The 24,398-nt window shown below is 43.0% G+C and overlaps 1 protein-coding gene across 1 annotated transcript; it reads left to right on the forward strand.

Moving 5' to 3' along the window:
- The first annotated feature begins 2,624 nt into the window (after positions 1–2,624).
- adam17b (ADAM metallopeptidase domain 17b) lies at positions 2,625–24,398 on the forward strand. Its single transcript, XM_038294303.1, has 18 exons — positions 2,625–2,955; positions 7,975–8,107; positions 8,199–8,332; positions 9,210–9,298; positions 9,376–9,556; positions 13,238–13,368; positions 13,447–13,533; positions 13,615–13,725; positions 17,492–17,636; positions 17,711–17,802; positions 17,876–18,028; positions 18,108–18,307; positions 18,377–18,480; positions 18,566–18,700; positions 20,287–20,417; positions 20,680–20,847; positions 20,930–20,986; positions 23,380–24,398. Exons 1-18 carry the CDS (start codon positions 2,853–2,855, stop codon positions 23,758–23,760), a joined length of 2,535 nt encoding a protein of 844 aa, XP_038150231.1. The 5' UTR covers positions 2,625–2,852; the 3' UTR covers positions 23,761–24,398.

Raw genomic sequence — 24,398 nt, forward strand, 5'->3', positions numbered from 1 at the left:
AATGAACACTTCCGGCTTTACAAAATAAAAGCCTTTCAGAAGCACGAAATGCTACTAATTGAGAAAAATTTATTACCGTTTAGGCATCGAAAACTATGCAAGCGCATTTTATAGAAGCTGATTGTTGCTGCTTTTTCAACACCAGTAGTTAAACATTGCGATTTGAATGTGTTAGATTTTTATTTAAAATTTTTAGATGAATATAATTAATTGACCTGGACACCTCTGGTGAGGGATCTAGAACCTACTGCAGCCCAATGCAAGTGACCCCAAAAGATGCAGATGCAAAGATTACGTATTCAATTATTTAACATTTTATCAAAAAAAAAAAAAAAAAAAAAAAAAAAAAAAAAAATTAATAAATGGAGGGAAACGGAAATTGGTTAATTGAGAACTGTTAATATCAACCAGGTCATGTACATTGAAAAATAATGCAACTGCTTTTGGCATTTACTTAATCATATTTAGTTACTTTAAGACAATTGTTTTATTCATACCCTGCTAACATGAAACAATTGTGATAAAGTAACTTAATATGATTAAGTAAATGCCAAAAGCAATTGTATTATTTTTTTCAATTAGTTCTGTTCAAGAAGAGGGTGAAGTCTTGTCTTTTGAATGTAATCGTTTTCTATGGGCTTTGGCTGTATTTTCACTAGTTTTAAAATATGTTGCTGAATCAGTTTGTCCTATGCAGAGGCGTAGCCAGAAAACTTTTATTATGGCGGCCCCGGCAGTAACCCCTGTACACTGAGGTACATCCGTGTACATTGGTTACATCTTTCTATAGGGAAAATTAAGGATCAAAACATCCATATTTTCTAAATAAAGACAAACTCTACTTTCCTATAGCCTTTGCTAACAAATAGTTGCATATATCTAAATTAAAGGTAGAGTGGATAAAGTTCTTTTCCATTGTCATTACTTTCCTTTCCGGCGGTGCGCTGTCAGTAGGAACCCCATGCAACAGCAGCCTATGACCTGGTCGCTTCCTCGCGGTTTTCCGCGGCGGCAGTTTGGTTTTCATGTATGAAATCCAAACTCCAGGCACCAGGATAATAAAAGCAAGGTTTCTACATTCTAAGTTCATTTAGGCGTTAATAAACAGTTTCAGAGGAGTGATCATAGCGCTCTGCATCAGCAGTGCTGTGTCTGACTCCCTGCCAGCTCCCAGATCAGCTTCTCTGATTGGTTGATGTGGCGCGTCCAGCAGCTAAAGTTAAATTTTTCCAACTCCAGCAGTAGCTGCGTTTGCGGCGCGTCGTTCGCAACAGATGCTTTAACGCTCCCAATGCGATGCTTCAGCTGCTCAAAATACGGGACCTTTTTTATATGGCAAGCCAAGAATGCCACTATTCGCATCTAATTATCACGTTAAGATTGAAATTCACTCGCTAAAAGAGCCCGTTTTTCCAGAATTTTTTTATTTTTACCGGCAAGCGCCGCTTTTTACGTCCGCCATGATGGTACCGCATGATGCGCGTTCCTAGTGACAGGTCAAAACGCGCGTTCTTGACGCGTGCTCTGACCCAGACAACGCAGCAGTTGCTCCATGGCTGTAGAAAGCATTATGAGCTTTGGAAAAGGTTAGTGATATGAAGGAAACATACAGAAAACAAGTCAGAGAGACACATTTTCTGGAACACAAATGGCCCCTTTATTGTCATTCTTTTAGCACAATGTAAAATGTTTTTAAATGAATGAATGAATGGCGATGGATCAAAAACAACAGTGAAGTGGCCTACATTTATGGATCATATTCTCAAAAAAACAAACAAAACAAAAACTACGAATTGGGCTTGACTAGAGACAAGTTAGAATATAAAGGGAAAAGTCAAACTACCTAAGCGGAATTCAAACCTGTATTGAAGCAAAAACTATGCATTACATGCGGTCACTTTAAACACTGCGCCACGTCTGAGTTGCTAAACCCGGTGAACTCTTCCTACTAATACCTGTAGAGAAAAATGTTTTTACATGAAGATATGCATGGAAATGGATTCAAAATAACAGCAAAGTGCATATAGTGGATATATTCCTAAAACTAAGGCTTTGTGAAACGACAAGGCAGTAAACTTTGGTAACGCTGCCACACAGAGCTCTGTACAGTTTTCCACAAAGCAGAACTATCTTGGTCTGGCTGCCTTGACCAGCGATTGGATGCAACCAGTTCAAATGCATTGGCTGTGGGAAAAGGAAGGACATTATTATCATATATACTAGGAAAACGCGCATCAAGAACGTGCATTCTGATCTGTCACTACACGCATTAAGAAAGCGCGTCTTGCGGTACCATCATGACGGTAAAAAATGGCAAAAAAAAGCAGCGAAATTTCAGAAAAAACTGCGCTTTTAGCGAGTGAATTTGAATCTTAACGTGATAATTAGATGCGAATAGTGGCATTCTTGGCTTGCAATATTTTGCTGCACCTTGACCCATCAACCATTGACTTTGCATTTAAACTAGCTGCCTCTGCTGCTTTTGGTGTGAAAGCATGCATTAGTGTCCCCAACAACTTTCTTCACAAAGTTGCACCTTTCGGCAAAGTCTAAGCTGATTTCATCAAGGCTGAGGAATTCGGTGCTTTTTTTTTGGAGACCAACAGCTCTACTTCCGCCGTGGATCTCGCTAACTTTCCTTACAGCCTCTCGGTCTTCCTGGTTCCGTGGAGTTGGAGTTCCTCTCCCTGCGTGTTTCTGGAGCTAACAATGACTTCATCTGATCTGGATGCAGGAGAACTTGGCTTTTTCCTCCGCAAAATGTGACTGAGGTCGGAAGTGAGCGGCTGATCCTGGAGCAGACGTTTGCGGACCTCTTCCTCCTCTCCAGCCCGTCAGTCAGTCTGTCCGACATGGGAGCGAAACTTTGGGTGTTTTTGTCACTTTTTACGGGTTTTCTCTCTCTAAGGGAGGCCGCTGTGTCTCCGGCTGAAAGCAAACAGCAGCAGGAGTTCGGTAAGCGCTCCAAACATGGAGGTCTAAATGAAAACCTGCTGACTGAAGTTAGTTCTCTGAGCAACACTTGATTTTTGTCGCGAAGTTTTATGGAAGCCCGTTAGTGTCAAAAGTATTACGGAGTATTAGGGCCAGGCTAGAGATTGTTTTTCTTCTATTACGAGAATAAAGTAAAATTAAAATAATAAAATTGTAACATTACTAGAATAAAGTCGTAAAATTAAGAGAATAAAATTGTAACATTACGAGAATAAAGTCGTAAAATTAAGAGAATAAAATTGTAACATTACGAGGATAAAGTCGTAAAATTAAGAGCATAAAATTGTAACATCATGAGAATAAAGTCGTAAATTTAAAAGAATAAAATGATAACATTACAAGAATAAAGTTGTAATATTTCAAGTATAAAGTCATCATCGAGTCAAACAATTTAACCTGAAAGATCCAACATGTTTGTTAAACATTAAAACTGTAGCCTACTTTAAAGCTGAAACTACTGAATAGTTTTCATCCAAATAAAAAATTATCTTTGTTTTATTGTTTTTCTTTTGCTGATATTATTATTAAACTCACTTCTTTCATACCCTTTTCATATAGTAGATTAATTCAGAAAAAGAAACAATAAAAAAAATTGGAATAATTCAAAAAGTTTTAAAACTTTGACGCAAATCAATAAAAAAAAATGCTATTTAATAAAATATGTTTTTTTTTGTAATTTTTTTGACTGCCCAACCTAAATGAAAAAAAATATGGCTGAATTTTCTATCAAGTTTTCTGTTTGTTTCTTAGTGGTGAGAATAGTTAATTAAACTTTAATAGTTGTTGTTGTAGAAATATGTCTTTCTTATTTTTTGCATAACAACCATCACATCTTACTATAACCTTCACTGGTCTACAAGCTGCTGATATCTACTGAACTGACCTCCACTGAACCTGTAGGGGGAGATCTACATATAGCCCATAGAGTAGAGAAGAGACAGAATGCTCGCTCCTGTTAGCTCGTTGACTCGCAGCAGTAAGAGTTTCTAATGAAAGATGGGCTTTTACAAATCTCTGCAGGAGTTAAGTCCAGTCTCTTCATTTGTTAAATATAAAGCCTCATTTCCTCCGCCCTTTGGCCTGAGCTCGGTAACCAAGAAAATGGAACGCACACTGAACTGAACCGCGCTAACATGGCACTAGGCCATCAGTCACGCTCGGCACGGCTCAGTTCTGGCTCAGTTCTCAGATAACTAGTACCCCATTTACGCTACCCTTGAAAAACCGATCCTTTCCTAGACCCGTCCGAGCTCGGATCAGTTAACCAGGCCGAGCTCGGTTCTGACGACCGTTTACACATCACGCTATCTCGTATCCTCGCCTCCTTGCCTCCTAGTGTCGATCTGCGGTATTACTGCCAGTATTGAAGGAGGAAATCAAGCAGTGGGTGGCGGTAATGCACCAAAAGTTGTTTGCCAACCGCTATAAAACACAAGAAGAAGAAGACGAAGAAGGAGGGAATCAAGCAAATCAAAATGGCGGCGCCCGTTACATTCAGAAAGTTATGCTTGATTATTAGTGCTGTACTTCGGTGTTTTTGTTTAAAATTATTTAAAACGTTGCGTGGAGAACATTTCGATTGTTGTTTATAGTTGAAGAAGAAGTCATTCTTCTTCTGTTTCGGGAGGGGCATTATCGCCAACTACTGGAATGGAGTGTGAATCGCGATGTGCAGCCAGTTGGAGATGACGCGTTCTGCTCATGCGCTCTTGTTAGCAGAGAACCGAGCCAGGGAAAAACGTTGTGGTCCGGTTGTGTGTAGCTCGGTTCAGTTCAGTTTGTTTTCCATTTACACACGATACGTCATCTCAGTTACTGAGCTCGGACCGGTCTCTGCGCGGTTTTTCAAGGGTAGTGTAAAGGGGGTAAAAGAGAGCATGAGCAGACGGCGTCATCTCCTTACAGCCGGCCTCCATAATCAGGAAATTTCAGACATTCATAAAAATTTGTGATGTTATGAGAGGCGTGTGTCGAGTAATGGAGGGGGCGTTTCCCCTGAAGCGCGTGTCGAGGCGTGATTCATTTAGGGGAGGGGCCAAAATTGAGGACGTCCGAGGCCTCGCTTCCGTAAAACCATGTGACCGCTTCGCGAAGTGGTTCGGGAAGCGCAAGAATTTTGACAGGCATTTAAACAGCCTCAGTATTCAGTCAAGATGTGGGAGTTTGGAGGAGAGATGCTGTCAGCTGGATAGATTCTAAGAATAGATTGGTTGTTTTTCCAACCAATCTAGTTGCTTAAAACTAATTTGGTTAGAATGAACAATTTATTGATCAAAACCTGAGCAAGCCACTGGAAAAAGTCAGTGTTAACAAGTTACTATCAATTAGTATTTTCCTCCCTATTGTGGTTATCTATGTAGGTGGCGTAGGGATGCACGATATTGGGATTTTGGCCGATATCCGATATGCCGATATTTTAAACTCATGTAGCCGATAACCGATATCGATACCGATGTTAAAGCTGGACAAAAATAAGTAGTCATTAAAAATAGCAGTTTTGTTATCCATTTCTGACACTTTGAAAAATAATAAACTCAAATATATTTTCATTTGCTGATATCAAATAGATTTTTAAAAACGCGGTATCGATCTATTTTACTCTCAAAATCTTGTGAAATTTCATTGTTCTGTTACAAACTCTCGTGATATTTCGCAAATTCTTGTGAGATTTTGTTAGTAAAATAGATCGATACCGCGTCAATATGTCAACATATAAAAATATGGCAACATTTGGTGAATTTTCGGGGGATTTCGTAGCATGACGATGACATATAGCAATATTTCATTAGTAAAAGAGATTGATATGGTGTTTTTAAATGGCAATATATCAGCATATGAAGATATTGGGATATTTTAATGGACCAATATTTTTTCCCTCGTCTTTAGAAGTTTTTAAGTCTGTAAAAAAGAAGTTTTTGAGGAAGAAGAAGAAATAGTTTTTTTTTTTTTTTTTTTTTAGACTTTAGAAACTCAGAAGCTGATCAAATATCGGGTTAAATATCGGTGGGGTGGCCGATGTCCGATATTCAGTTTTATACCGATAGGGGGCCGATTATATCGTGCATCCCTAAGGTGGCGTCATCTGTAAGAGACAGACTCCCACTCTAGAGGTTGATGGTTCAAGACCTGTCTTTGACTTTTGAAAGTTGCGATTAAACTTAATTATTTTGGCTGATGAGACTAATTTGCATTGTTTTGCCCGAGTAAAAATATAGATTGGGTAATTTAGGTCGGTTTAGCCAAAATATTGGTTGAACACAACTTCCAACCTGATTAAAACCAAAAAAAACGTGGAAAAACTATCATGTTTGAATAAAAAATGACTAACACCTTTCATTTTGCTCATCATTACCCAATTTGCACAAACACTTTCACTGTCTGCTTGAGTTTATTTCACTAAAATGGCAGAAAAACTGCACCTTAAATGATTGTTCTAAGAAATTTTACGCTTAAAAAAGAATTTCAAAGGAACCTAAAAGGGGGAGAAAAAAAAAAGTTGCAAAAAAAAAAAAATCACAGATTTTATTACAAACTGTAGTTCTGCACTCCACCAGTAGGTGGTGACATGTTCACATCATGAACTGTGGGGATCGTTGAAGCAATTTGGCCAAACGGTTCAACGCCTCATGAGGCTTCATCTCAGCGTCACTAATAAAAATGCTAGCTTCCCTGCCGTGCCGCACGATTTCCAGTGATGATTCTGCTTAGCAATGCGATGAACCTCAACTCCTGCGTCTGGGATCCCTGATTAGATTATCGTTTGTGTGTCCACTTCCCAAAAGCCGACTCTCTTCTTCACCTGACTCTCCGCAAACTTTCTGAATGTTACGGGCGCCGCCATGTTGGTTTGCTTGTTTACCTCTAGGGAACCGTACGGTGGCCCTGAAGTACAAACTGCAACTACAAATCTAAAAGCGCAACTACATTAAGGAAAACACAATTACATTAACCTACCGGAAAAGGTAGGTACCAGTGGGAAACATGAGACATCGCCGTTTGACCCTTGAACCGGAAGTTGCGTCGTCTGAACAGTCCAGCTTCTTTTAAGTGTGTCTTCAGTGTACGCAAACTAACAGAAAGTTCGTGATTAGTCTTGAGCATATCCAGTATCACCTCGTACGTATGTCCTGATTCAAAATATTCGTGGATAACAGCAGCTATGTTAGGGGCGCCGACAATATTCATGTTTTCAAAAGCCGCAGCAGGCAGAATGACTTCCGGTTCAAGGGTCAAACGGCGCCGGCGTCTAATCAATGATGTCTCATGTTTCCCACTGGTACCTACCTTTTCCGGTAGGTTAATGTAGTTGCGATTTCCTTAATGTAGTTGCGCTTTTAGATTTGTAGTTGCAGTTTGCACCCTCAGGGCCACCGTAGAACCGTGCTAGCAGGGTGTGTAATAGCCTCTGCAACCGTCAAAGCTATCTCTGTGCGTGACCACGCCCCCCTGTCTACACGTCGGACGGTCGCAAACTCACGCAGACCTCAAGCGGAAGTGCGCAGACAAAAAGCAGCTGTGATTGGTCCTTGGTACACCTTACCGGCTGTCTGTGTCGTCGTCCTTCTCAATTTGCTGCCCTTAAAGCGGCTGGTCTGTCCCTCTGATGACCAAACCTCCCTAAACCTCTGCCGCTTGTTAACTTTTACTGTTAGCTCGTCTCTGCGGACTCTAACTGGTATTTCACGAACGGTTTTCTGGCTTTAAGAATAGACGCCATTTATTTCCATCCATTCATGTTGGTGGTAACCCAGACTCATCTGATAATGTTCCTTTTCTTCATGGAGAATAAAGGATATTGGTGGGATTATAAATCGATAAGCGGCCCACACAAAGGTTGACTTCTCTGTTTCTATGGTTTCAGAGGATGTCACAGATTTTTTTTCTGTTGGATTAACCTAATCTGGTCTGTAACCTGGAACCAGATCCTCCATTGATTCTGCCCGCCTCGTGTCAAACGATGGTTTTGAACTTCCTCCACAGAACCTCTGCGGTCCATGTTGGACGACTTCGACGTCCTTCCTTTCTCCAGCCTGCAGGCTCACTCCATCCGCCGGCGGGACGTCCAAACCGAGGCCCACGTGGAGAAGCGGCTGAGCTTCAACGCGCTGCAGAGGTCAGACTAACCTTCTCCTCCTTCTGTGTGTCCGTCGACTTCCAAACGTAACCTCCTGACCTTCTCCCCTGCTGCTTGTTGCTGAGCGCAGGGACTTCACGCTCTACCTGAGAACCAACAACGAGATCTTTACGGAGGATTTCACGGCCGTCGTCGAGGAGGCGGACGGCCGGAGGCGGAGCTACCCGGTCAACCGACACAATTACTTTACTGGACACGTCATCGGTGAGGACGAGTTCGGATGATGGGCTGTTTAAGATTTCAGGCATTTAGTTCCATTATTATGGCAAGAAAAGAAAAGAAAATCCGAAAATTAAACCTTGAAAAACTTATTTAAAAAAAAAGGTTTAGAGAGACTTTGCAGTTTTCTACAGAAGAGGATTAGGGCCACTGAAAAAAAAAAAGAGTTAACTGATTTTAAAATTTGATTTCAGTTTAATATTTCTCAGAATTCTGACAGCTAACAAACATGTTAGCATCAAGCCGTAGCCATGTCTGTTTTAGAGACTAGCTCTCTTGTTTTAATGACCTTCTGCTCCTCCATTAATGAGGGGACCCCTCGGCCACGTAAAAAGTTGCCTAATTCCGTCATTTTCCACCTAAGTGTCACTGGCCACCTCAAACAACTCACATCTTTGTCAGTGAAGCTGAGAGCTCCACATCTCTTCCTTCATGGTGCTCATCTACATTAAGATCCAAAATTCTGAGAAAAAAGTCAGAATTGAGAAAAAAGTCAGAACAATCCTCTTCCGTAGTTTTCCCTTATTAACAAATTTCACATTTGATTTTTCAATATGCTGGTGAAGATTCTCAGTAAATGTTTCTGAAGCAGAGAGAACGAGGCGGGTTAATTAGATGGACGGAGATGTTTCAGCTCCTCCTGATCTGACGAGTTCTTTGATTTGATTCTTCGACAATAATCCAAACAGTGGAGCGGTTGTTTGTCCTTGTGCTGTTTGGAGAAGCCTTGACGGATCAGACATCCCTGAAAGCAGAATGTAGAATATTTGAGGTGGAGGTTTGGATCAGCCTTGGTGCTGAAGTTGATAAGAAGCTTGAAACTGCACAGCTGCTTCCTTTATGTCTGTTTCATCTCTTCCAGGGGAGGAAAACTCTCGTGTTCAGGCTCACATAGACGACCAGGAGTTCTCAGCTCACATCCTGACCGATGAGGCCGAGTACAACATCGAGGTGAATTCCTGCAGCATTTTAACCTCCAAGCTGTCCAGACAGCAGATTTCTCACTTTGAAACGCCTCCTTCCTTCAGCCTCTGTGGAGGTTCACGTCGGCGCCCCCCGATGGCCGCCTCCTGATCTACCGCTCAGAGGACATCAGGAACATCAGCAGGCTGCGGCAGCCGTCGGTCTGCGGATACGTGGCGGCCGAGTCCTCTCACCTCCTGCCTGAAGGCGTCAGAGCAGCGATGAAGAGCGACGAGGAGGAGGAAGGTGACAGGAGAAGAAAACATTCTCTGGAATATCTAAATCTGCTCATTTATTTAGAATTTTTTATATTGATTGGAATTTTATCCTTTTTTGTTATTATTAAACCTTTATTTTTACAGGCAAGTCATAAAGAACAAATTCTTATTTACAATGGCGGCCTGACGAGTGGAATAATCACTTAGGAAAAGGGAAGAAGGGCTCAAATAAATACAATACATTAGTAATAAATTAATAAAATACAATTTAAAGCACAAGAGACAACCCAAAAATGACTGTTGAGAAGCAGTTGTGTCTGTGAACAAGGATGATCTAATCGTTTATCCAGTTTAGGAATATTTTGCAGAGCATTTCAGTCACCATTTCAGTTGTGTGTATTGAAAGGAGCTTTTATGGCAAACCTGATGGCAGAATGATAAAGACTGTCAAGTCTTGAGCAAAGTATCTGAAATAATTTTGAAGATTTCATAGTTTTTTATCATTTCAACCTTTTCTGCTGATGAAAATGTTTTTGCTGAGCAGTAATAAAAATGCTAGCATTGCATTGGATTTCAAAGTAAAAGTCAGCAGATCCATTCCATGCATCCATTTTCTGTCACGCTTTTCCCAAATGGGGTCATCTCCAGCCGTCTACAGGCGAGAGACGGGGTCCACCCTGGACAGGTCGCCAGTCTATCGCAGGGCAACACAAGCAATCCATTTTGGGCTAATCTCCTGTAAGATATCTGTAAAGGCAGTCTGTTACCGATAGTTTAAAGCTTATCCGTTAAATTTGTCTCCTTAAATTTTATGCTGTTTTTGATTCTATTTTTTTTATGGCTAATTTTCTTCACTATAACCAGCAGAATGGGGAGTGGCGGCCTATTGTTTCAAGCCCCACTCCCACAGACTGCCACTGTGGCTCCCCGAGCAAAGACCTTTAACCCCACAATGCTCTCCAGGCACTGCACAATGGCAGCCCATTGCTCCCCCAGGGGATTGGTTTAACCCATTTAGGCCTAAAACGCCTGGAAAAAACACCTTAAAAACCTATGGCCGATTTTAAAAAATACCCCTAAAACCTGAAGTTTTTCTGTAAATTCAGCAACTGTGTCAACGCCTAGTAAATTATTGATATCTCAGCTTCTGTAGCAGATAGAACTCAAAATATATTTTATCTTTGAAATTCTTCCAAAAAAAAAAAGTGAAAAGCAGTAATAAAAAAATAAAAAATTCAACCTTTATTTTTTCCATATGTAATCATGTCTTCATTGAGAATGTGCAATATAAAACGTTTTTAAAATAAAGAACAAACATTACATAAATAACTATCTGATGATTACTTATTAACAGTATTATTATGCATAATAATGCATATGTCTGTGTTATAAATTGCATACAACTTACCTCCAGATGGCCACAAATCTGTCCCGGGACATATTTTGGGGGAACTGCGTCCTGAAGAGAGGTTTACTCTGTCGCCAATAATCTCTTCGTAGCCTACTGGCAACACAAGAAGTCCTATGCCCATACACAGCCCAATAAATGTCTTCATCTCCGTCACAGTCACGGGTGACCACTTTGCCATCTTTGCTCTTGTTGGAGTTTGGTTTGTTTGGTCACTGTACCTATTCGTCTCGGTAACAAGATGCATCCAAAGTTCTTCATTAAAAATATGCTCAAATGCCTGCAGCGGTGTGGTGTCTGCAGGCAAATCAACTTTCACTCCAGGTGTGCGGTTGAAAACACTCCGTGCATTGCGGTGGTAGTTCGATTGGTTCAGCGCGTTCAAAGTCATCATTTTCATCTATACCGTCATCAAAGCCGACACACTCCTCAAAATCACTGCCTTCCGACATCTCTTCTCTGTCAAACTCCTCCATGTTTGCTTGAAAAAAACTTCTTTCTTCTTGCTTGACTTATATGCTCTCCCGGCGTCAATGGTAGAATTACGCAACAGCGCCCCCGGCTTGAATGGTAGAAATGCGGTAATGCTTTCCCGGCCTAAATGGGTTAATGCAGAGGGAATTTTATGTACTAGTGACTAGGGATGGAACGGTTTCTGAAAACCGTCCAAATCGTTCGGTTCGACTGTCTCGGTTCGATTCGCGTGTGTTTCGTTCGGTTCATGTGCTGCTCCTTTTTCTCATAGGCGAAGCGTTTACACTCCAGAGCAGAAGGTGGCGGTACTGCGACCAAAGCCAACCACCAGTAGTAAACAAGAAGAAGAAGAAGCGGCGGAAAGAAAGTTGTGGATAAAAGTGCAACAGTGTGCAAGCGTTGTGCAACACGTTTTGTTTATGCTAACAGCAACACAACCAACATGTCAGGCTAACAATGAACATATACTGAACTGAACCGAAAACCGTGACCACGAAACCTTGAACCGAACCAAACCGTGGATTTTGTGAATGGTTCCACCCCTACTAGTGAGAGTTTAATGACAATAAAAAAAAAAAATAATCTGCTGAAACCTCCTCAACAACTCCTCTAAAAGCCCAATCTGTTAAGGAGTACCGCAGGGCTGTGTTGTTAGACCCCTTTCTTTTTTTACTCTCCTCCTTTTTTGAGTCATCTTCTACATTTTGCCAAAAAAGCATTAAAAAAGTAGTTGTCGTAGTTTAAGTTGTAGAAATTAAATTAAACCTGTGGTAAAATGAGTTTATTTTGTTGTTATCAACTCACCATCAGCACAAATGCCATTAATTTGGCAATTGTGCTGTTTTCTTGTTGGTGTTTGGCAGATGGCCGCTCACACTGAGCCTAGGGATGCGAATCTTTGGGATTCCCACAATTCGATTCTTTTAAATCCAAACAATTTGATACAGAAAACAATTAATTTACGATTCAAAACGATTCTCAGGATCTATTCCAGTCTGCTGGCATGAAAGAGGAGTACATTTATAAAGACTTTATAACTGTAAATGTTTTATTTATCTATTGCAATAATGTAAACACCGAAAGGTAAATCCAAGACAACATGTCTTGGATTTATCCAATTCTACTAACAACTCTGGGTAATGTCTTGAGATGAGAACAGGGATTTGAAGTACTCCCGAAATACTTAACTTTACCGTTGCAATCTCTGCCAATCGCATGAGTCATGGCAAGCCCTTTCTTACCCGGTAAATTCCAGGTAAAATCCAAAGTGTTTCCAAATGGTTGCTTTTAAAGACCGCGGAGGCGGTTGAATTTCTTTTTCTTCGTCCTCCATACGGCAACAAACACAGTAGCTCACACAACATGACACACCACTAGCCTGCTAGGCTAACGCTTGCATGCCTGCGCATAGCTCACGCTGCTCATTGGTTTCGCCAAACACTACGGTGCCTGATAAGGAACATCCGCACCCACAAAAAAAAATTGTTTTTAAAGAAAATGAGAATCGATTCTGAATCTTTAAATGTTAGAAACGCGATTTAAGCTCAATTCGATTTTTTTCTTCACCCCTAACAGCCAGGTTCTGCTGGAGGTTTCTTCCTCTTCAAAGGGAGTTTTTCCTCTCCACTGTCGCTACAAGCATGCTTAGTGTGAGGGATTGCTGAAGAATCAATGAGTCAATGCAATCAGCTGGTTTTCCTTAGATAGAAAACTTTGAATCAATCTGACTGGATGATCTGGTTGAACTGGAAAGTTCCTTGAGATGACATGATGTGAATTGGCGCTATAGAAATAAACTGAATAGAATTGAACTTCCTGTCCGCTCAGAGTCGGCGTTCAGAGGGAAACGCGAGATCCACGACCACAGGAAGAACACGTGTCCCATGCTGCTGGTCGCCGACCATCGCTTCTACAAACACATGGGCCGCGGGGAGGAGAGCACCACCATCAACTACCTGGTCAGCTCACGCTCTCATGCAGCCGTTTCCCTCCTGCAGCCTCGCCAACCTGACCTCTCCCTCCCTGACCGTTTGCAGATCGAGCTCATCGACCGCGTGGATGACATCTACAGAAACACGTCGTGGGATGACGAGTTCAGTGGCTACGGAGTTCAGATCCAGCAGGTGAGGAGACCTCCAGCAGGTGTGGCACCGAAGACGATCGGCCGAGGTGTAAATATTCGGCTGCCGTGTTTCTGCCGTCAGATCATCATACAGAAGTTTCCCACAGAGGTTCGTCCCGGGGAAAGACACTTCAACATGGAGGGGAGTCCGGTGAAGGGCAAAGACGTTTGGGACGTTAAAAAGCTGCTGGAGGTAAGGAGGCTAAAAAGCTGCAGGTGGAGAATAATCCAGGTTTCAGGATCAGGATTCCTGCTACAAACCTTCATGGGAGAATTTAGGATTTCTGCCTCCAAAATATTTAGATTTCTTACCACTTTTACGCTGATGACACTTTCCATTAATTGATGAATAATCTGATAGCAAAAGGTTCCTCAAAGAAGAAGTTTTGCTAAATTAAACCAGATGAAACTAAAACTTTTCCACTTTAGGAGGTTTTTATAGAGCAGATTGAGACACAAAAAAGCTTTTTTATCTTAAAGGCAAATTTAAATTTTTTTTTTTTTACAGTTTTGATATAATTCCTTCTCTAATTGGTTCATTCTTTCAGCTTAAGGCATGTTTTAGAGTCTCTATACTACGGTTAAAGGAATAGTACACTCAAAACATGATTAGCCTTCATTTTCTACTCACCCCCATGCTGAACAACACTCTGGAGTACTTTTTTGATATCTCAAATGCATCTGGAGATCTGGGAGGCTTCTTGCTGTCTGCTGACATTCAAATAATGGAGGTCTATGGCGCCCGAGGCAGAAAGGTCCATAAAAGTCCACAAAAAACGTGTCAATATTCCTCCATACTGCTCGTCCAATGTATTCCAAGTGTCCTGAGTGGGTAGCGTCCATAATTTACTCGAAACAAAGTCATTTAGAATGTTTTTAGAGCATAAACAGTAGTGTATAGGATTTCCTAAAAGCGCGTTCACGAGTCTACGGAAACCGCGGCAGACCAAACCAGACGAAAGTGCGCATTCAGCTCGGTAAAGAACTCATGCTCTTCCTCAACACTGAAGTCCTCATACATTTTTCTTTCGTTGTTTCTTTCTTTGCACAGATAAACAGCACATTTCTTCTTCTACGCTTGCATTATCGGCAGAGCAGACGCTGAATGCGCACTTTCGTCTGGTTTGGTCTGCCGCGGTTTCCGTAGACTCGTGAACGCGCTTTTAGGAAATCCTATACACTACTGTTTATGCTCTAAAAACATTCTAAATGACTTCGTTTCGAGTAAATTCTGGACGCTACCCACTCAGGACACTTGGAATACATTGAACGAGCAGTATGGAGGAATATTGACACGTTTTTTGTGGACTTTTATGGACCTTTCTGTCTCGGTCACCATAGACCTCCATTATTTGAATGTCAGCAGACAGCAAGAAGCCTCCCAGATCTCCAGATGCATTTGAGATATCAAAAAAGTACTCCAGAGTGTTGTTCAGCATGGGGGTGAGTAGAAAATGAAGGCTAATCATGTTTTGGGTGTACTATTCCTTTAAGCCACCAAGGGAGCCAGCTGATAAATTAAACTTTTACCGAATCCCGTAGGAAGGACGCCAAAAACATCTTTCTTTTCAACAAATGCCTTGATGGCGTTTCTCTGTTCCTCTTTTAAAATTAATTTGCTGTCGATATCTTCTAGAACAGACCTAATAGAATCTACACACCTCAACTCTCCAGCGGCAGCCATTGTTGTTGTCACCCAAGCGCGCTTTGGTCACGTGGTTGATTACGTTACTGTTGATCATCTGTCCATCATCGTATAAAGCCCGCCCTGACAATTTGTTTGGTCCGCCAGATATTGTGCGAGCATACTCGCGCTACTATGGAGCAATGCTGAACTTCCCGACCTCAAACGTTGTGGGCGGGACTAAGTTCGGAATGGCACCCAGGCTATGTATCTGCATGCGTCAGATAATGAACTCAAGCCTACATTACCGTGTTAACATGCTTTTCAATCCTTCCTGCTCGTTCTTTTCAAACTAAACTTTGCTTTAAACTGTTGTGTGCTTGGAAAAATATAAATTGTAATGTTAGAAATCTAAAAAACTCAGATTTCAGCTTTCAGAAACCTACAATACAGCGATTGAGTTAATCTCTTCCTGCTCTCATCAAACCCCCGCCTCCTTACAGGGGAACAGAAGACCTCGCCTATTGAGCCACGCCAACAATTCCCTTTAACGACCCCCCTTTCAGAGACATAGACAGGTTTCTGGTATCGCAGGCTAACAATGAAACAAAATGACCCCCATTCTAAAGGGGTGGACCCGTTCGTCCGGTTCAGTTTGCACGTTTTCTCAAAACAAGGCTTTGGTTCACTCTATAAAGCCTTAAACTCTGTGCTATTTCTGACATTTTGAATAGAAAAAGCTTCCTGGATGGGAAGCGAAACTAGCCTCGTGAGTAGGGTTGGGAATTGAAAAGATTTTCACGATTCCGATTCCCTTTTCGATTCTATGAAACGATTCGATTCTTTATCGATTCTTTTTTCGATTCCAATTTGGGGGAAAAAAGGAGAACAAACAGTTTGATTATCAGAATCAACTTTGTTTACTTAACTATTGAACAATCTTACAAACTCAACAAGATCAAGATGTCCACAGGAAATGTGAAACTGGAGTAACATCTGTGTTTAAATGAAAAATGAATACAAGAACAAACTTAATAACCAACAATGTCTAATAACAAATGATGGGATAATAACCTATTTTAAATAACAAAAAATACTAATTATAAAACAATAGTAGGGAAAATTAACAGTTCTTTTGCAGAAAGATGAGCATATCTGCTTTTTCTGGGTGGATACGGAATCTTTCAGCGCTTATGGTGTCTCCAGCCGTGGAGAACACCCTCTCAGATGGGATGGAGGAAGCCTGCACACAGAGGTAGTTTTCAGCCAGTCCAGATAGCAAGGGCAGCGTATCTTGCTTGTTCCACCACCACAGTGTGGCGCTATCCCTGCAGGGGATGGAGGGCAAGCTTTTACAGAGCTGGATTTCCTGATCTACCCTCTGGGCTAAGGAAAGACGGGGCTTTGATTCACAAAGTGACCGCAGCTCGTTGTCTTCCTCCTCGAATAGTTCTTCCAACTTGCGTAACTTACGTAACTTACGTAAAAAAAGTGACGTAAGTCGTGCTCCCCAGAGCCGGCGCTCTAGGCTCTGGTGCAGCGGGAATCGAAAAAAGAATCGTTCAGCTGCCTGCCAAACGATGCCATGGAATCGGAAAATACGGAACCGGTTCTTAACAGGAACCGGTTTTCGATTCCCATCCCTACTCGTGAGACCATCCTGATCTCGCGAGCTTTCAAGATTTCACTCGCTAATCAGTCTGGAGACTCTTTTAAAGAAAACTTGGAGCCGTTCACCAAACGAACGTCCAATCAGCGTTGGCTTTTAGGCGGGTTGAGGTGTGACGTAACGAGAAGCGCGACAGTTCAGTCTAAAGAACATGGCGGCTTCAGCCGATGAAACTAGCGTTAGCGTGGCTATCGAGCAAGTTTTATCGGAATTACAGAGTATTTCTTCACTGAAAGAAGAGCAAAACACTGCTCTGGAGGCTTTTCTCAGAGGAAAATATGTTTTTGTTCTTCTCCCGACTGGTTTCGGCAAGAGTTTGATCTATCAATTGGCTCCTCTTCGTCGTCGCTCTGTTAGTACGTCATATGCTTCGTTGATCTGATTGGTTTATTTGGCCCGTCTATCACCAACATAGGCCAATCAGCTAACCAGTATTTTCGCCCCTTCCCAAAATTACTTCAACGGAAGGTTTCCAGATGGATATGCAGAGCAAATCCATCTGGCGGAGTCAGGTTAAAGCGAAACATCTTCGCTTTAACCAGTCCAGTGGATTGTTTTAACTTTTTTGGAATTAGTTTGACTTTTCAAGTGCTTTTAGAGAGATTTGAAAGGATTGGTTCCAATGCTGCGGTTAAACAGAGCCGCTTTCTTTCTGACCTCCTGCAGCAGTTCAGCGTTGACATCGCTCAGAACGCCTCCAGCGTCTGCCTGGCCCACCTCTTCACCTACCAGGACTTCGATGAGGGCACTCTGGGTCTGGCGTACGTGGCCCCGAACAAACCGGAGTTCGCCGGAGGTCTATGCTCCAAAGGTAAGCGTTTGAGTTTCCTCCTAAGCTCTTTGAGTTTCAGCCTTGCTTTTTTTTAAAGGAGTTCTGCCGTTCAGCTTCTGAAACAGCAGCTAGCAAACATGGAGCCATCTACCTGAACACGGGCCTGACCAGCACCAAGAACTACGGGAAGACCATCCTGACCAAGGTGGGCTCCTAGCATGGAGGCCATTCGTTAGAGAAAACACAGAGTTTTACCTTTTTGTCTGTATTTCGGACAGGAAGCGGACCTGGTGACGACTCACGAGCTGGGCCACAACTTCGGAGCAGAGCACGACCCGGATAACGTGCCGTACTGCGCTCCGCGGGAGGACCAGGGCGGGAAGTACATCATGTACCCCATCGCTGTGAGCGGAGACCACGTCAACAACAAGGTGCTGGCGCCGCTGCGTCGTCGCCACGTTTTCTAACACTATAGGTTTCTAACACGGCCGGACGCATTTGTTCTCTCAGCTCTTCTCCAACTGCAGCAAGCAGTCCATCGTGAAGCGCCTGCGCTCCAAAGCGCCGTCTTGCTTCAAGGAGAGGAACGTCAACGTGTGCGGGAACTCCCGGGTGGAGCAGGGCGAGCAGTGCGACCCAGGCCTGCTGCATTTCAACTCGGACTCCTGCTGCACAGAGGATTGCCGGCTGAGGGACGAAGCTCAGTGCAGGTCTGAGTCACTCTAGCTGGATGCTCCATTCGGGGCTCAGCGCTGCTCATCCGTTGTCTCTTTGCTCAGCGACAGGAACAGCGCCTGCTGTAAGGGCTGCAGGTTCCAGGCCAAAGGCGAGGTCTGCCAGGAGCCCATCGAGGCGACCTGTAAGGGCCACTCCTACTGCACAGGTCAGCTGTTTCCATTTAGCCTCTGATAGTCGTTTTTATGCTCGTCTTGATGATAATCAAACAACGTTTTTTTGTTTTCCGACAGGAAACGGCAGCGAGTGCCCCCCGCCAGAGAACGCTCCGGATAAAACTGTGTGTTTGGATAACGGAGAATGCCGCGGCGGCGAGTGCGTTCCCTTCTGTCAGGTGGTTCTAAAGCTGGAGCCCTGCGCCTGCAACGGTACCGCTGCTGCGTTTCCATCAATAATTAAAAAGACGGGGGGGGGGGCAGCACTGTTCACTTTGGGACGTTTCTAACTGGTAGCAAAGGCAGGAAAAGGGCTGCAAAAAAATAAAACTTTTTCCTTAAAGGAGAAAATTTCTGGAATGTTTTTAAATATTTATCCTTAAAGGAATAGTACACCCAAAACATGATTAGCCTTCATTTTCTACTCACCCCCATGCTGAACAACACTCTGGAGTACTTTTTTGATATCTCAAATGCATCTGGAGATCTGGGAGGCTTCTTGCTGTCTGCTGACATTCAAATAATGGAGGTCTATGGCGCCCGAGGCAGAAAGGTCCATAAAAGTCCACAAAAAACGTGTCAATATTCCTCCATACTGCTCGTCCAATGTATTCCAAGTGTCCTGAGTGGGTAGCGTCCAGAATTTACTCGAAACGAAGTCATTTAGAATGTTTTTAGAGCATAAACATTAGTGTATAGGATTTCCTAAAAGCGCGTTCACGAGTCTACGGAAACCGCGGCAGACCAAACCAGATGAAAGCGCGCATTCAGCGTCTGCTCTGCCAATAATGCGAGCGTAGAAGAAGAAATGTGCTGTTTACCTGTGCAAAGAAAGAAACAACGAAAGAAAAATGTCTGAGGACTTCAGTGTTGAGGAAGAGCATGAGTTCTTTGCCGAGCTGAATGCGCTGGTTTGGTCTGCCGCGGTTTCCGTAGACTCGTGAACGCGCTTTTAGGAAATCCTATACACTACTGTTTATGCTCTAAAAACATTCTAAATGACTTCGTTTCGAGTAAATTCTGGATGCTACCCACTCAGGACACTTGGAATACATTGGACGAGCAGTATGGAGGAATATTGACACGTTTTTTGTGGACTTTTATGGACCTTTCTGTCTCGGGCGCCATAGACCTCCATTATTTGAATGTCAGCAGACAGCAAGAAGCCTCCCAGATCTCCAGATGCATTTGAGATATCAAAAAAGTACTCCAGAGTGTTGTTCAGCATGGGGGTGAGTAGAAAATGAAGGCTAATCATGTTTTGGGTGTACTATTCCTTTAACAGACGTGGCGCCATCTGCTGGTCGTACTGCGGTAACTTACTTCCTGGTTTACCCACCGCGCATAGGGGAAGCATCGTAGCTCCAGTCACTCAGTGTTATTATTTAAGATACACCTGACGGCTTTATGGACTAACAAACTGAACAAGACCAAAATATAGTGATATATAGATAAAAAAAATATATCACATGACTATGTCCCTTTAAATATTTGCGGTAGTTTAGCTGCCATACATTTTTTTTTTATTATTTATAAAAGATTTATTTTGCTACAATCATAATTTTTGAATTGATTTTTATTGTTTTTATTTCTTAAGTGATTGATAAGAAACTTTGGAAGCCCGTTTCCGCCACTCTGTAAAAAAAAAAAAAAAATTATCTCATAATGAGATAATTCTTTCTTCTTTTTTTTTACATAGTGGCGGAAACGGGCTTCCATAGAAACTTCGGAAGTTTTGGAGTGAAAAATCACTCTGCGCCGATCGTTCTCATCTAACTGCAGTTTTTATTTCTGTCCAGAGACCAACTCGTCCTGTAAAGTCTGCTGCCGGGGCAAAAATGGGATCTGTAGCCCGTTTGTTGACACCAAAGGAGACCCGGTGTTTCTGCGGAAAGGCAAACCGTGCACGGTGGGATTCTGCGACGGAGCGGTGAGACAATCCATCAGTGAATCACTCATTCACGGTCCAGTTCAGTTGCGTCCCATTTACACTTTTCAAAAGGGTCGAGTAAAAAGACTTCCCAGCCTCACAGAAAGTTGAAGTTCTTATTTATAGGAGGAAACTGGACCCATAATTCAGACCTTGATCTCCTGACCAGGGTTTGTGGTTTTCGGTTAGATGGAGGCGGAATACGAGGCTGAGTGTTCGGGGCTCGGTTGGTAAAGCAGAATGAAACCTGCTGTCTTCACAGGGAAAGTGCATGAAGCAGGTTCAGGATGTGGTGGAACGTCTTTGGGACTTCATCGATAAACTGGACATCAACACGTTCGGGAAGTTTCTGGCCGATAACATCGTGGGCTCGGTGGTGGCGTTCTCGCTCCTTTTCTGGGTTCCCTTCAGCATCCTGGTCCACTGTGTGGTCGGTATCACGTCCGTGTTCTCCTCTCCATTAAAACTGCGACGTTTTTACCCTGCGGTGATCCAATTCTCTCTGCTTTCAGGACAAGAAGATGGATAGGCAATATGAACAGACCACCAAGTCTCTGTTCTTCTCCAGCGTAAGTATGAGCTTCTACAGTAAGTCCAAATAGAGCAGATATAGTCATGGACTGCAGGGGGTAACTCATTAATTCTATTCAGTTTATTTCTATAGTGCATATTCACAACACATCATCTCAAGGAACTTTCCAGTTCAACCAGATCATCCAGTCAGATTGATTCAAAGTTTTCTATCTAAGAAAAACCAGCTGATTGCATCGACTCTTTGACTCTTCAGCAATCCCTCACACTAAGCATGCTTGTAGCGACAGTGGAGAGGAAAAACTCCCTTTGAACAGGAAGAGACCTCCAGCAGAACCAGGCTCAGTGTGAGCGGCCATCTGCTGAGGCCCACTGGGGTTCAAGGAGACAGAAGCAGACATAGAAAAAGAAGCTTAGATACAAAAGGCAACTGTCAACCAGCTCCACAGGCGGCCCCGTCCAGGAAGCACACAGCCAGGCAGACGAGCTTGAGGGGTGGAAAAACGAAAATTTTGGTGATATATCGTGATTTTTAGTAACCTGACTCCGCTCCGTTTAAGTAATTTTGGGAAGGGGCGAAAATACTGGTTAGCTGATTGGCCTATGTTGGTGATAGACGGGCCAAATAAACCAATCAGATCAACGAAGCATATGACGTACTAACAGAGTGACGACGAAGAGGAGCCAATTGATAGATCAAACTCTTGCCGAAACCAGTCGGGAGAAGAGCAAAAACATCTTTTCCTCTGAGAAAAGCCTCCAGATCAGTGTTTTGTTCTTCTTTCAGTGAAGAAATACTCTGTAATTCCGATAAAACTTGCTAGATAGCCACGCTAACGCTAGTTTCATCGGCTGAAGCCGCCATCTTCTTTAGACTGAACTGTCGCGCTTCTCGTTGCGTCACACCTCAACCCGCCTCAAAGCCAACGCTGATTGGACGTTCGTTTGGTGAACGGCTCCAAATTTTCTTTAACAGAGAGTCTCCAGACTGATTAGCGAGTGAAACCTTGAAAGCTCGCGAGATCAGGATGGTCTCACGAGGCTAGCTTTTTGGCTGCCCGACATAAAATCAATCTTAAGTTCCTACTATTTATTTTCAAAAACAAAAAAAAGTTTTACCTAAAACCATGAGGGAAACCTTCCCCTGCACCTCCACTCTGGCAGATGGCGCTGTGGAGCCCTTTTGCTGTGTGACACAGTGGAAGCATAGTAGAACAAGTGAACTGACTCAAACCCCAAATGATTAATATCTCCTGATGAACACATACAGCACTCAATTTTTTATCTGTAAATTTAATTTTGACAGCAGGGAAAAATATCACAATATATAGAGATATTGCAATATCGCGATAATATTGTATCGCAACACTCATGTGCCAATACTCACCCCTACTCCTATGTCAGAGGATGAAGAGAGCACATCCAGCCAGTTACAGTCAGAGAAACAGGACTACACTGAAAAACAGGCCGATTAGATTACAGTAATATTTAAGATAGTTTGTGCAGATCTAGAATTGGCAGAATGGAAGAAAAATCTTTGGTTTCTGTATGAAAGTTGGTCTGATCTGCCGTTCTGTGCTGCTTTCCTCCCTGCAGCCGATATCTCCACCTTTTACTGGAGGAAACCTGAGCTGTCAGAACCATAATTTGAATCGCTCAGTGTGTGCAAAATTAAACTATAAATGTATTTGTGTGACAGTGAATTTTACACTATTCAATAAATGGAAAAAACCCCAGGAACTTGAGGCCTTAAGGCCAATTTATGCTTCTGACGCATAGCCTCTGCAACCGTCAAATCTGTCACTGTGCGTGACCACGCCCCCCAGCGTTGAGGTTCTGCAATCGTCACGCACCTCAAAAAAATCCTGACTACGCGTCGGACGGTCACAAACCCGCGCAGACCTCAAGTGGAAGTCTGCAGACAAAGAGCAGCTGTGATTGGTCCTTGGTGCGCCTTTCCTGCTGTCTGTGTGGTCGTCATTGGGGGGCGCCATTTTTAAAAACCGAGGAACAACTACAATCGACAACAAGGACGAAAGGTTAATCGGTCTTTTTGCCACTGAACCTGTTCCCCTTCGATGTTGCGAGTTCTCGAATAGGCTCCCCCTTGCGCTTTGGCGGGAAACTGCTGTGCGTCCCTAAAAATTCCAGACCGACGGCGCAGAAGCATAGCAGTAAAACTGATTAGCGACCAGACCCAAGCGACATTTGATGTGTGTGGTTGCAGAAGTATAATCTGCCCTTTCAACTGCCTGGTATTCCCAAATGGATCCGAGTACCGAGCCCTGAGGTTCTCCTGTGGAACGTAATTCTCCACAAATTAATGGAGAAACTTCAGTTTGTTTCTGTTTAGCATCAAAGAACTTCAGGGTCACTTCAGGTTTTAGTCTAATCATCGCGTCTCTAACTGGACATTGTTTTTTTTTCCCAGAATGCCGAGCTCTTGAGCAGCCTGGACTCTGCATCTGTCCGCATTTTCAAACCTCTAACCTTCCCCGCCACCAACGTGCGCCTCCCTCCCATCAGCCCCCAGCAGACCAGCACCCCGCCGATCTTCAGCGCCGGCCCCGCCTCCAGCCACGCCTCCCCGCCTCTGGACGCCCCCCACATGGCCACCATCCTAGAGGACCCCAGCCTGGACTCCCACCTGGACGAGGGGGAGCTGCAGGAGGCGTTCGCCCGACCGGCCGGAGCGACGCAGCGTTCGTTCGAGGACCTGACGGAGCGAGACCCGGCGAGCCGCACAGACAGACCCAAGAGGTTCCGACTCCAGAGGCAGCATCAGATCGACAGCAGGGAGACTCAGTGCTGAGGGACGCAGCCAGGGGGCGCTGCTCTACATATTTCATCTCTGAACTCAGGTTACAGACTAAACTTGGGTTTTCTTTTACTCTATTTTAAAGTCATCAGGCAGAAAGACGTTACTGCATCCCAGATGGTCCCTGAACGCCTCATTATCCCTTTGATTTGTGTTCAGCTACCTTTAAAATAACATTCTGCTCATTTTTCCCATTCGATCTCATTTAACTCCTTTTATTTTTCCCCTCAAATGTACAACTTTTAAAATGTGCACTCCAGCCGTTACAATAATCCATTCATATTTTTCATATAACTATTATTTGCTGTAGAAATCTGTTCCCTGGCTGCTGACCAGGCCTTCATCTCCATAATTAAAGCAGAATCTTGAACAGAACTTTTTATATTAAGATTTCAGACATTTAAAAAATAAAACAGAAATACGAACTTTAAAAAGCTGCTTACTGAAGACCTTTTAGGTTCTAATGAAGTTTAAAGCAGCTTAATCCTGAAAAGATCATGGATTAGATTTGTTTCCTTAATATTAAAGCAGAAAAATCCAACTTTCCTAAGAATAAATGGCAAAAAAAACTAAGTAATCTGTAGTTTGACTCAAAATAATTAAGAACTGGCCTTTTTTTTCCAGAAAGTAAA

This window comes from Cyprinodon tularosa, unplaced genomic scaffold (assembly GCF_016077235.1).
Source record: "Cyprinodon tularosa strain WSP-4 unplaced genomic scaffold, ASM1607723v1 ctg338, whole genome shotgun sequence".
Lineage (NCBI taxonomy): Eukaryota > Metazoa > Chordata > Actinopteri > Cyprinodontiformes > Cyprinodontidae > Cyprinodon > Cyprinodon tularosa.